At 31.5% G+C, this 14,417-nt stretch overlaps 1 protein-coding gene across 3 annotated transcripts; it reads left to right on the top strand.

Annotated features, from left to right (window-relative positions):
- The first annotated feature begins 4,089 nt into the window (after positions 1 to 4,089).
- LOC18038232 (disease resistance protein At4g27190) lies at positions 4,090 to 11,955 on the top strand. Of its 3 annotated transcripts, none has more exons than XM_006428861.2 (8): positions 4,090 to 4,304; positions 4,609 to 7,271; positions 7,369 to 7,442; positions 7,738 to 8,211; positions 8,741 to 9,100; positions 9,830 to 10,321; positions 10,453 to 10,968; positions 11,306 to 11,955. In XM_006428861.2, the coding sequence occupies exons 2-8, from the start codon at positions 4,634 to 4,636 to the stop codon at positions 11,936 to 11,938; spliced, it is 5,187 nt and encodes a 1,728-aa protein (XP_006428924.2). In that variant the 5' UTR covers positions 4,090 to 4,304; positions 4,609 to 4,633; the 3' UTR covers positions 11,939 to 11,955. The 3 variants fall into 3 exon arrangements, with proteins under 3 accessions (XP_006428924.2, XP_024037804.1, XP_024037805.1); XM_024182036.1 differs by having other exon boundaries at positions 4,577 to 7,271; XM_024182037.1 differs by lacking the exons at positions 4,090 to 4,304; positions 8,741 to 9,100; positions 9,830 to 10,321 and having other exon boundaries at positions 4,551 to 7,271.
- The last annotated feature ends 2,462 nt before the right edge of the window (positions 11,956 to 14,417 follow it).

Raw genomic sequence — 14,417 nt, 5'->3', positions numbered from 1 at the left:
AACAATTACTAAACCCGCAATGGTATCCGGCGGATTTTTTGCGGGTTTCCGTATTTAAAATCATAAATGTTTAATATATAAATTTATAATAATAACCTTAAATTCCATATAACATACTCAATTTTATATTTAAATAATGTAAATGAAAAATTAAAATTTCCACATCAATTCAACACAAATTCTCAAATTTAAGTATAAATTACACAAATCCATTTAAAAAACACAAACTAGTATCTAAAAATAATAATTACATTTCATATTATCATTTAAAACAAGCTCCAAGAGAAGATATTCATTTCATTCACCACCATAAGCACCCATCCAACACAATGCTTATAATAATAATTAAGATTAATATTTTCAAATACTAATTCGAAGGAAAATGTCTTTAGTTTTCTTTAGATTATGACTTTAGAATAGGATATAGGCCACATACACACATACACAACTTTGAGTCTTTGGCTATTTGGTAATTTAATTAATGACATTATTTTCTTTATACATTTTTAGATTAAAATTAAATTAAAAATATTTGAAAAAAATATTGCGGGTTTGGTGGATATCCATGCGGGTATCCACTGGATATAAGGTTAATACCAAACCCACCCGCATCCATGTGCGGGTTTTAATTTATAATACTAAACCCGCCCGCAACGGGTAAAATTACCCGCAACGAGCGGGTTTTGGCGGGTGGGTTTGGGCGGGTTTGCGGGTTTGCGGGTACAATTGCCATCCCTATACATGTTACCAATTGTCTTTCTATAATAGTATTTTGTAAAAGAAAACTACAATTGCTACTCAAAAATGTCTTTATATTTTTTATTACATTTTAATTAAAGTTGTAGCACATTATAAATGCAAAGTTTAATGTTTAATAACATAACACTTCAACAAAATCAACATCTTAATTACAATGTATGATATAGAATATTGAAATAATTAGACCCAACACTCACAATAATTTATAAAAATTTATAATGTTTTATTTACAATACTTTTCAAATTATGTCTATATTAATATCTATCTTAGAGTCAATTTTTGGATTAGTAGATTTTAATAAATCCATTGGTATAGATTAATAATAACTTAAAATTAAAAAGATTTTCATTACACATGTTATTTTATTAATTATACTTATTGTAATATTCTATTTGTATCATATGATATTGATTATTATTTTTATCCTATTACTATATTTATATTTATTTAGGTTGTTTAAATCAAAAGGTATAATAGTCATTTATGAAAGTTAAGGGTTTATGTTACCATTTATGAAGGGATCTGTATGACTACTTAATTGAACCTTAGGGGGGGTTTTTAATTAAATACCCTTTAATAGTTTCAAAATTATTTAAATACCCCCTCCCTTTTTGGTTTTCATGGATACCCTAACAAATGTGAGCAAAGTCGGGAATACCCTTAATGAATGCACCAAATGCACTTAATGAATTCTCTTCATATTTTTTTTCCTCATTTCTTTCACCTAAATCTATTTTTGCTGCCGATTCTTTCAAAATCTCTTAGAATCTCTCAAAATCTCTCATAACTTCTTACACAAATACAATTATGTATTCATTTCTTTAACACCCACTCTTTCTTTAAAGGTGCATTGCTTATTAAACAACCCAATAAGATATGTTAATGTTGTTGGGTTTTAAATTTTTTAATTTTTAGGAAAATTTAGAAATTTTCCTCACATTACAATGTTTTATTTTCACCATTTTTTCTTATACGTAGAAATATATGCAATGTAGGTTGTTTAATTATTTTTTTCAGCAATATAACTTATTTATGGCAAAAATATTTCGAGTCGTGCATTCTTTTGATACCGTGTACGTCATATAGTTAGTCATGTAGGTCGTGTAAGTAATATAGTCGTGTAAGTCGTGTAGGTCATGTAAGAAATATAGTCGTGTAAGTCGTGTAAGAAATATAGTCGTGTAGGTCATGTAGGTCGTGTAGTTACTTGTATATGAAATTTAATATTATTATTTTTATTGTATCATCAGATATGGTTTTGGTACGTGTGTCTATTCTCTTCAATGGTGAATGGATTGAGCAAAATGACGAGTATAAGTTCAAAGGTTCAAAGGCTAAAGGGATAATGATACCACGATCGACAACATATGCCGCATTGGTGGAGAAGATAACTGAAGTTATTGATATAGATACTTCGGAATTCGAAATCACAATAAAGTTCAAACTTAAGACATATGATCCTATGCCACTAGTTACAATTCAAACCAATGATGATGTGGAATTTTTTTAGATTCCAATTTAATTTCACTTCTTTTTTTAATAATTTTCATTGACATTTTCTGCATAGCAGCAAATATAAATTCTTAGCACAAATTAAGTCTTTAAAGAACTAAATTAATCTAATGATTAATGGAAAAATTCGTGTAATTTTAAAGTCGCAATTAAACATATTACAGCCATTTAAAAAGTTTTTTTCTTTTTTTTTTTATCTTCAAAGTGCTTCCTTCCTCTGGCCAAGCATACAAGCATACATGAGGAATGTCTGCATATAATTAATCTATGAAATCAATTAAGAAAAAAAATATCAGCTATAGGAAATTAATGTAATGTTATACACATAAGAACACTATTCGCAGTGATAAAATATTTTCACTCATAACTAGACATATCATGACTTACCATGACTTATAATTGGAAATTAAGAATCTCTCTAACTAATGACATTTCACAAGGTAAAGGTATATGCACAATTCCAATTTATTGTGAGCCTAATTAAACTAAATGTAATGTGCAGATTCTATTGACAAGAAACAAAATGTGGAATTGAAGGTCGTGTAATTGTGCAATACAAGAAGATCGTATAATTGTATAATACATGAAGGTCGTATAAACATGCAATACATGAAGGTCGTGTAATCATGCAATACAGAAGGTCATGTAATCGTGCAATACATGAAGGTCATGTAATCGTGCAATATATGAAGGTCGTGTAAAACACAACCTTGAATCTTACATAACCTTACACGATTAAATCTTGTGTTACATAACAAAATTATAATCAGCACAATCCATTAATTTTCACAATTTGCAGGCAGCAAAACAACTAAAAATTTGTTTTCGAACATGTTATGAGAGACCCACAACTAATTAATTTATTTTTTCAATATAAAACCCTAACTTTTTGTTTTTTTCCCTTGAATATTAACAAGAAAACTAATTACATAGAATTATTTGTCTCAACTAGTTTCATTCTGACAATTTTGCAGCAAATGATCAACTCTCTCCGGCGATTATGTAGTGATGAACTATGCTTCACTTTCTCAGTTGTGGCAGCTTCCCCTTCTCAGGCTTAGTTTGCTCGTGTTGAAGTTCGATTTACCATGTATGGAGAATGAATGTTTGTTTCGGTAGAGGTGATGCCGGTGAGGGAATTGCAGTGTTTGTTTGTTTGAGTTTGATAATGGAGGGGATTGCAGCAGATGAATGTTTGTTTGCTTCAGTAGAGAAGGGAGAGGTGCTGTCCGTTGAGTTGAAATGTTTTAAAATAAGGATAGCTTAGTAATTTCCTATCAGTTTTTAAAGGGTATCGATGAAAATTTTGGCAAAAATAGATTTTAGGGTATTGAGATAATTTTTGAAGTATGGAGGTGTACCCGGCGCAATTGGCACACCTTAGGGTGTGTAGCTTTTTTTCAAATTAATATTAATTTAAAATTAAAAAATAAATATGTACCGACAACTTATAAATTACCTACTACCTTTTCATTAATTATTTAATTATTCATTATATTAAATAAACGATTGAATTTAAGACACTTAAAACTAATGGTCTACATTAATTCTACTATTCATATTGTAAAAATACATACAGCATCGTAAAGAAATCCTTGCAAAATTTTACATTAATTGTTTTATGAACTGCATGTGATTGATCGAGAAAGACTTAAAAGTGTTGACTCAAGTCTACGTTAACTTTTTATTGCTTTAGAATTTTTAGTGCAAAGTGTTGCCAAGTAGTACAAAGTGTTGACTTGGCATTCGCCTCTGAGGTCTTCGTATTCAAAAAATAAAAAATAAATAAAAATCTACGTTAGTCTTCAACATGTACATGTACGCCAAGTAGCAGTGACACTTTCTCCTCAATGAATTAATGGTTGGTTTGGCTCCCCTTGACTAATTTTTTTCGAGTTATCTACTCGAAAAAAAAAAAAAGAATAGAAGAAATAGAAGCAAAAAGATAGGGGGAAAAAATAAACTCTTTCATCTTCTCCTGATGATTCTCTAAAAATCTGCAGTCAATTTGCTGGTTTTTGCAATCAATCAGGTGCACTTGCTCTATTAACTTTTCTGAACTACTTTCGTTTAATTAATTACTTTATTGTCATCATTTCCTTTTTGTTATTTTTTTTTTTTTGGTTTGCTTAATTATCCAGTGTAATTCTAGTTTCTATATTTGCTTCTAATCGTAATATGTTGTTAAAATGCTTTACTTAAATCTTTGCTTAATTAGTCATTGACAACATTTACAAGTTGTTTTTCTTTTCCTTTTTTTTTTCTCATTACAGTTGGTTGTTGTTTGGCTTCATTTCTTTGTAGATTAATTTTTTTTAATTTTTGGAAAAATTAAGAAGGTATATTCACTAGAAGCAGGCAATGGAAATACTTTCTGCTGTTGTTTCCGGCTTTGCATCCAAATTTGCTGAGGTATTTTTGGGTCCTATTCGACGGGAGATATCTTATGTGTTCAACTACCAGAGTAATGTCGAGGAGCTGAGGACACTAGACAAGGAACTTGCATATAAAAGAGAAATGGTGGAACAACCCGTTATCCAAGCTAGAAGACAAGGGGACGAGATTTATAAGGGTGTTGAAGACTGGCTAAACAATGTTGATGATTTTACCGAAGATGTTGTGAAATCCATCACTGGTGGTGAAGATGAGGCAAAGAAACGCTGTTTCAAAGGGTTGTGCCCGAATTTGATCAAGCGTTACAGTCTCGGCAAGAAAGCGGTGACGGCAGCAAAAGAAGGTGCTGATCTCTTGGGGATGGGCAACTTTGGTACGGTCTCCTTTCGTCCTACGGTAGAGAGGACAACACCCGTGTCTTATACAGCTTACGAGCAGTTTGATTCTAGAATGAAAATTTTCCAGAATATTATGGAGGTGCTAAAGGATACTAATGTTGGTATGATTGGGGTTTACGGGGTTAATGGTGTAGGAAAAACCACGCTGGTCAAACAAATAGCAATGCAAGTGATAGAAGACAAATTATTTGATAAGGTGGTTTTTGTTGAGGTAACACAGACCCCAGACCTGCAAACAATTCAAAATAAACTTTCTTCTGATTTAGAACTTGAATTTAAACAGAATGAGAATGTATTTCAGAGGGCTGAGAAATTGCGTCAAAGGTTGAAGAATGTAAAGCGAGTCCTGGTAATTTTGGATAATATATGGAAACTACTTAACTTGGATGCTGTGGGAATTCCTTTCGGGGATGTTAAGAAAGAAAGAAATGATGATCGGTCACGATGCACAGTTTTACTGACATCAAGAAACCGAGATGTATTGTGTAATGACATGAATTCTCAGAAAATTTTCTTGATTGAGGTTTTATCTTATGAAGAAGCATGGTGTTTATTTGAGAAGATTGTAGGTGATTCAGCAAAGGCATCTGATTTTCGAGTAATAGCAGATGAGATTGTTAGAAGATGTGGAGGTTTACCAGTTGCTATTAAAACAATTGCAAATGCATTGAAAAATAAAAGGCTTTATGTTTGGAATGATTCATTGGAGAGGCTAAGGAATTCCACTTCAAGACAAATCCATGGTATGGAAGAAAATGTGTACTCTTCCATAGAATTGAGTTACAGTTTTTTGAAAAGTGAGGAGGAAAAGTCTATGTTTCGACTCTGTGCCCTACGAAAAGATGGTAGTCCCATACCTATTGATGACTTGATGAGGTATGGTATTGGATTGGGTTTATTTTCAAATGTCAGAACATCAGAAGCGGCAAGGAATAGGGTGTATACATTGGTTGACAATCTTAAAGCTTCATCTTTATTATTGGATGGTGACAAAGATGAGGTTAAGTTGCATGACATCATTTATGCAGTTGCTGTATCGATTGCTAGAGATGAGTTTATGTTCAATATTCAAAGTAAGGATGAGCTAAAAGATAAAACACAAAAAGATTCAATTGCTATTTCTCTACCTAATAGAGATATTGATGAGCTTCCTGAAAGGCTGGAATGCCCAAAACTCAGTTTATTTTTGTTGTTCGCGAAGTATGATAGCTCTTTGAAAATCCCCGACCTCTTTTTTGAAGGGATGAACGAACTGAGAGTTGTACATTTTACTAGAACTTGTTTCCTTTCATTACCTTCATCACTTGTTTGCCTCATTAACCTTCGAACATTGTCTTTGGAAGGGTGTCAAGTAGGAGATGTAGCTATAGTTGGACAGCTAAAGAAATTGGAGATTCTCAGCTTTCGTAATTCCGATATTCAGCAATTGCCTAGAGAAATTGGACAGTTGGTGCAATTAAGGCAGCTAGATTTGAGAAATTGTCGAAGACTTCAAGCAATAGCACCGAATGTCATATCAAAGTTATCTCGATTAGAAGAACTATATATGGGTGATAGCTTTTCTCAGTGGGAGAAAGTTGAAGGAGGAAGTAACGCCAGTCTCGTTGAATTGAAGGGATTGTCAAAGTTAACCACTTTAGAGATACATATTCGAGATGCTCGAATTATGCCGCAGGATTTGATCTCTATGAAATTGGAAATATTTAGAATGTTTATAGGAAATGTGGTCGACTGGTACCATAAATTTGAAAGATCAAGATTGGTGAAACTTGACAAGCTAGAAAAAAACATTCTTTTGGGGCAAGGAATGAAAATGTTCTTGAAGAGAACTGAAGATCTTTACCTACATGATCTGAAGGGTTTTCAGAATGTTGTTCATGAGTTAGATGATGGGGAAGTCTTTTCAGAATTGAAGCATCTTCATGTAGAGCATAGTTATGAGATTTTACATATTGTCAGTTCAATTGGACAAGTTTGTTGCAAGGTCTTTCTGTTGTTAGAGTCATTGTCTCTTTGTAGATTGTTCAACTTGGAGAAGATATGTCACAACCGACTCCATGAAGATGAATCTTTCAGCAATTTAAGAATTATAAAAGTAGGAGAATGTGACAAACTAAGGCACCTCTTCTCATTCTCCATGGCCAAAAACCTTTTGCAGCTTCAAAAAATAAGTGTGTTTGATTGCAAGAGCCTGGAAATAATTGTTGGTAAGTGTTGAAAGTATGAGATTTATTGACTTCGTTCAGTTATTAACAACTGCTTAATTAATTAATCAATTATTTATTTATTTATTTATTTTTATAGGTCTGGACATGGAGAAACAAAGAACTACTTTGGGATTCAATGGAATCACTACAAAGGATGATCCTGATGAGAAGGTGATAACTTTATGTTTCAAAATATATTATCAATTATTAATTTAAAATAAATGCTCAGGTGCGTATGTTTGCACAAAAATTCATGCAGACTTGAGCATGACTCCATTTTTGAAAAAGGTGTAGGTGATTTTTAGCTTTGTAAATTAAAAGAGTTTACTATAGCATTGTAAAAGCCTTTTATAATGCTGTAAAAGTGTACAGAACTTCATGTGGACTTAAGCATGACTGTATTTTCAAATCATCAAAAGAATACTAGACAGTTGTTAAAGAAATAAAAAGGGTTTTGCCTTTGCAGGTTATTTTTCCAAGCTTGGAGGAGCTGGATCTTTATTCATTGATTACCATTGAAAAACTATGGCCAAAGCAGTTTCAGGGAATGTCTTCTTGTCAGAATTTAACAAAAGTAACAGTGGCATTTTGTGATCGTTTGAAATATCTGTTTTCATATTCAATGGTTAATAGTCTTGTGCAACTTCAGCATCTTGAGATATGCTACTGTTGGTCAATGGAAGGGGTAGTCGAAACCGACTCCACAGAGTCAAGAAGAGATGAAGGAAGATTGATTGAAATTGTATTTCCTAAACTGCTCTACCTAAGGCTCATAGATCTTCCAAAACTGATGGGATTTTCCATGGGCATTCATTCGGTTGAGTTCCCCTCTTTGCTTGAACTTCAAATTGATGATTGTCCTAATATGAAAAGATTCATCTCCATTAGCTCATCACAAGACAACATTCACACCAATCCTCAACCTCTCTTTGATGAAAAGGTATCTCATTTTTCTTTTTTTCAAAAAATTGCTTGCTTAGCTAAATTAAACACCTTTTTCCTCTTTCTTTGTGTCTTCTTGTCCTTAAATTTAATTAAAATATCTCTAATTGAATGTTGTTAGTTACTAATTAATGAGTGATAATAATGCAATTAGTTAATTAATTAATTGAATTCTTCACTTCTTAGCCCCTGCATATAAAAGCTTTTGGTTTCATTTTTTAAAAACAGGAATATATATGAAATTGAAAAATTATGTTCAAAATTTTAAAACTAGCCTTGTGATGAAAAATGAATCTAAAATATTCAAAAAAATACGTAAAATTCTTCTTCTACTTTCCCAAAGACTAAATGCAAAATTGCATTCTCATTATCTTTGTTTTCTAGATTTTTTTTCATATGAAAAAAAACTAGTCCCTTCATGGTTTACTATTTTCACACAACAATTGCATGATTTGAACCTACTTCGAACCTAGTTGAATATTGTTACATTTTTTTTTCATTGATATATTACCGTGATTGATTTTCAGGTTGGAACTCCTAATCTAATGACTTTGAGAGTATCATATTGTCATAACATAGAAGAAATCATTCGACATGTTGGAGAAGATGTAAAGGAGAATCGTATTACTTTTAACCAATTAAAAAATTTGGAACTTGATGATTTGCCAAGCCTTACGAGCTTTTGTTTGGGGAATTGCACCCTTGAATTTCCATCCTTGGAACGAGTTTTTGTGAGAAATTGCCGGAATATGAAGACTTTTTCTGAGGGAGTCGTATGTGCACCAAAGTTAAAGAAAGTGCAAGTGACTAAAAAAGAACAAGAAGAGGATGAGTGGTGCAGCTGTTGGGAAGGCAACCTTAATTCCACTATACAAAAGTTGTTTGTGGTATGTGTTAATCAATTCATCAAATTTGCTCAAGCATCTCCCTAGTTAGAGCTAGCACTTACACACAGCACACTTATATTTCTCTTCTTACCGTTAAAATAGACTGAAAAACTTCTCTGATACATATCTCTATCCCCGAATTTTCTTGATGATCTTTTGTTTGAATGTTGATGGTGCAAACAAACTCTCCACATCATGCTTTGTCAAGAGTTCAATATATATATGGCCTATTATACGAGCAAAATCATCCAAACAACCTTCCAAAATCTTGTTTTAATGACCCTCCCCTAATAGAGAATGCATAATATAGTACTAATTAAGAATCAAAAGATAAATCAAAAAGATCAACTATCAACCACAAGTCCACAACTCATGTAAAGCTAGTTATTTTTTTCACAAAATTGCCTACATTTGCATTTCGAGAACTAGATTGCTTGAACAGTTTTAGTTAGACCATGTAGTGAAGCTACTCCTTCTATGTATGTGTGTTTGTAAAGAAAACTTGAATATATGGTATTGGTTTGATCCAGCTCAAGGCCATCTGCAACAATTTTATGTTCATAATTTATTCCCTGTAGCTTCGAAGGACAGGCCTGTAACATAAACCATTCTATGGTCCTTGCTGCAGTAATCTTGTTTCCTACCATTTATATTCTTAAAACAAAAAAACACTAAGTGTAAGTTGCATATCTTCATATTTTAATTGGTGCAACTCTTTTGTTTGGTTAGGTTGGATTTCATGACATAAAGGATTTGAAACTCTCACAATTTCCACATTTGAAAGAAATATGGCATGGCCAAGCACTTAATGTCAGCATCTTCAGCAATTTAAGATCCCTTGGTGTGGATAATTGCACAAATATGTCGAGTGCTATTCCAGCCAATCTGCTACGCTGTTTGAACAATTTGGAAAGACTGAAAGTAAGAAATTGTGATTCATTAGAAGAGGTGTTTCATTTGGAAGACGTAAATGCTGATGAACATTTTGGGCCACTATTTCCTAAACTTTATGAGCTAGAGCTCATAGATCTTCCAAAACTCAAAAGATTCTGCAACTTCAAGTGGAATATAATTGAACTGCTCTCCTTGTCCAGTCTATGGATTGAAAATTGCCCTAATATGGAAACATTTATATCCAATTCTACATCTATAAACTTGGCAGAAAGCATGGAACCTCAAGAAATGACCTCAGCTGATGTACAACCTCTCTTTGATGAAAAGGTGATTCTTTCCTTGACTGTTTCTTTCTTTTTTCTCATTTTTTAAAATATAAAACAAAATTTTGCCCGTTTCATTCCTTCTTAGTTTACTCAATAGTATTGTTTAATGCAATTATTTATTGACTTCCTTAGGTAGCACTTCCTATTTTGCGGCAGTTGACAATCATATGCATGGATAACTTAAAGATATGGCAAGAAAAACTCACACTGGATTCATTTTGCAATCTATATTACTTGAGAATAGAAAATTGTAACAAATTGTCGAATATTTTCCCCTGGAGTATGCTTGAAAGATTGCAGAATTTAGATGATTTGAGGGTAGTTTGTTGTGATTCAGTACAAGAAATATTTGAACTCCGAGCACTTAATGGCTGGGACACACACAATAGAACAACCACTCAACTGCCAGAAACTATCCCTAGTTTTGTATTTCCTCAATTAACTTTTCTAATACTACGAGGTCTACCAAGACTCAAAAGTTTCTATCCAGGAGTACATATTTCAGAATGGCCGGTGTTAAAGAAGTTGGTTGTCTGGGAATGTGCTGAAGTGGAGTTATTAGCTTCAGAATTTTTTGGCCTCCAAGAGACTCCTGCCAATAGCCAACACGATATCAATGTTCCCCAACCTTTGTTCTCTATTTACAAGGTATGATATTCTCTACAATGTGTACATGTTAGTGCTCTTTTTCTTTCCCATTAATATTGCCCCCTGCATCGTGATGGTGTTAATAAATTTACCAATATGAATTAAAAAAAAAAATTATCTAATTAGATGATTGGAACATGTATTTTTTGCATCCTAATTTTTATATCAGATTTGGTTGATACTTGAGTAATTGATTTGATTTATATTTTAGGTTCTTTCTGCGAAGTAAATCACTGGGAAATAGAGCACTAACAATTAAATAAATAAACCTAGCTTGGAAGATTGCGGAGATTACACATTTGAATTTAATTAATGTACTAAATTTGGTTATTTCCAGATTGGATTTCGCTGTCTCGAAGACTTAGAGCTGTCTACACTACCCAAGTTGTTGCATCTTTGGAAGGGAAAATCAAAACTTAGCCAAGTTTTCCAAAATCTGACAACTCTAGATGTATCAATATGCGATGGGTTGATAAATTTGGTGACACTCGCAGCAGCTGAAAGTCTGGTGAAACTTGCAAGAATGAAGATAGCGGCTTGCGGAAAGATGGAAAAAGTAATTCAACAGGTTGGGGCAGAAGTAGTGGAGGAGGATTCTATAGCAACTTTCAACCAATTGCAATATTTGGGAATTGATTGTTTGCCTAGCCTTACATGCTTTTGTTTTGGGCGTAGCAAAAACAAACTTGAATTCCCATCTTTGGAACAAGTAGTGGTGCGTGAGTGCCCAAATATGGAGATGTTTTCTCAGGGAATCTTAGAAACACCAACGCTACATAAACTGCTAATTGGAGTACCAGAAGAACAAGATGATAGTGATGATAATGACGACGACCAAAAAGAGACCGAAGACAATTTTTCAAGAAAAAGAGTCTTAAAAACACCTAAGCTAAGTAAAGTGCTACATTGGGAAGGAAACCTTAATTCCATCCCTCAACAATTTTTCAAAGATATTGTCCGTATTAATTGAATATATGTTTTCCAAGATTTCCCAAATGCATCTCGATTTTGCACTTGTGTAGTTTAGTTTTTATCATATGAATTCAAAATTCTGTTATGCTATTGCTATGCATGCTCATATATATATTATACATGGGCACCCATTAGCTTTCTGAATGCGCAGAATTCTGAAGAAGATTTAGCTGATCCTGCATATTCAAGCCTACCCATTGAAAAAGTTTCATGAAATATGCCTTATTTTCATAAAACATAGAATTTTCAAATGTCGTAGCTATAGGTGGATTATATATATATATCACTAACAAACAAAAAGTCTCTAATATGTTGAAAAATGTGTTTTTTGTTTGTTAGTAGGATGCCTTTACTAGAAAAAAAATATGCGGATTAGCTATTATACTATATGTTAATAGTGAATCCGCATTTTCTCATCCACATAAGAGAATGACTATAAATATAGTTCTTTTCTAGTGAAAATATCCTCACTTTATTACAATGAGGATATTCTCATTAGAGAACTATATATAGTCCTTCTTGCAGGGGCTTTCATTTTTTTTTATGCAAACACGTTATTAAACTATATAATTTAATAGAGTCAATGTTTGATTAACTATAAAGCTATATAACTTAGTAGCACGTTCGCATGAGAAAAAAATGAGGGTATCCACATGAGATAAGGACTATATATATATAATTATTCTCTAGTGAGGGCATTCTCATTTTATTAAAGTGAGGATGCCAATAAATAAATAAAAAAACATAGATTTCAATACACTAATAGATAAAAAAAATATAGCTTTCAACGTATTGAAACCTATATTTTGTTGTATTTGAGTGACACTCTCACTTTAATAAAGTGAGAATGTTCTTACTAGAAAAGAACTATATATATATATATATATATATATAGTCGTTCTTTAGTGCGTATTCCCTCATCTTTTAAAATTCAAATTTACTTTATATGCCATATAGATTATTAGTTTATTGAACCAAAAAAATGACAAAAAAACTAATATACAATATGGTGCACAATGAATCCACATTTTAAATACGCAAGCATTCGCACTAGAAAAAGACTATATACGTACATACACACATATATGTGCGTGTATTAGAAATCATCAGACTTTAACAAAGTCTACGATTTTGGATTCTATCAATCCTATATATATATAATTCCTCTATAACTTATTTAGACTTCTCAAAAAAGAAAATTATAATTTTTTTTCAAAACTCCTCCAAGGAATTTGTCTTTAATTTTTTTCAAAGGAGTTTTTTATTATTATTATTATTATTATTATTATTATTACTACTACTACTACTTTTTTCAAGTGGTGTTTATATTTTGGATTGAGGTGGAAATCATAAGATTGGGAGTGTGGAGTGAGAGTGAGAGTGTGTTGTTCACTTACTTTTATTTTGGATTGGGAATAAATAGCTTTAAATTACAGTTTTACCCTTATTTAAAGAATTATATTTTTTAATTACAAAAATTAATAAAAATATATTTTATTATATCGTAAATTAATAATAATTATTAATATTCTTAATTATGTAAATCATAATTTTTTATTAATTTTAATATTAATTATGTAAATTAAAAATTATTGATAAGAGCAACACAAATGAAACTTTATTATTAATAATATATTGCAAAATTAATATTTTCTTAGAATAAAATAGTTATTATTATTAATTATTAATATTAAATAAATATAATACTAAAGGGGTGTTCACGGATCGGATTTTGCGGATTGGACATCAATCCATATCCGATCCACAATTTTGCGGATTATAAATTTTGAATCCAATCTAATCCACGGATTGGTAAAATTCAATCCAAATCCAATCCATACATTTGCGGATCGAATGCGAATTTGACCCAATCCATATCCAATCCACCATTTTATCGATTAGTTTGTAGACTAAAAATTTTTAATTCTATCAAATCCACGAACTAACTAAATAAAAAAATTTTATATAAAAATAATTTTACTACTGATCAAATTTAAAATTAAATAAGATTTAAATAAATTAATTTTTTAAATAAAGCCAGAAAATACATTTGAAGTTTTAAAATATAACGCACCAAAAAAAAATCATTTGTTTAGACCAGTACATGAAAATTAACTATTTAGGAAGCTATATTTGTTTATTTAATTATTTTTTATTTTATATATTATCGGATAAGATATAATATAGTGTTAATGTAACTATATTTTAACTTATTTAATTACTAGTAAGTACTAATGCCATATTTACAAGTTTTATTTTTTTAAGTAAATAAATAGCTTTTATTTTCTTGTGGATTCGCGGATTTTTACGAAGTTTACAGAAGTACATCCATATTCAATCCACCGATTGCGGATTATCAAATTTTCAACCAATTCAATCCATCAATCCATGGATCGAATTTTTACGAATCAAATTTCTACGGATCAGACGGATTGGATTTTGAACACTCCTATATAATACTATTATTTTAAAATAAT

This window comes from Citrus clementina, unplaced genomic scaffold (assembly GCF_000493195.1).
Source record: "Citrus clementina cultivar Clemenules unplaced genomic scaffold, Citrus_clementina_v1.0 scaffold_6, whole genome shotgun sequence".
NCBI classification, from domain to species: Eukaryota; Viridiplantae; Streptophyta; class Magnoliopsida; order Sapindales; family Rutaceae; genus Citrus; species Citrus x clementina.
This window is presented reverse-complemented; position numbering and strand designations above follow the sequence as displayed.

Coding starts and splice junctions, on each gene's coding strand:
- LOC18038232 (XM_006428861.2), top strand. CDS start 4,634: ATGGAAATACTTTCTGCTGTTGTTTCCGGCTTTGCATCCAAATTTGCT. Junction 9,101..9,829: donor CTATACAAAAGTTGTTTGTG/GTATGTGTTAAT, acceptor TTGTTTGGTTAG/GTTGGATTTCATGACATAAA. Junction 10,969..11,305: donor CTTTGTTCTCTATTTACAAG/GTATGATATTCT, acceptor GGTTATTTCCAG/ATTGGATTTCGCTGTCTCGA.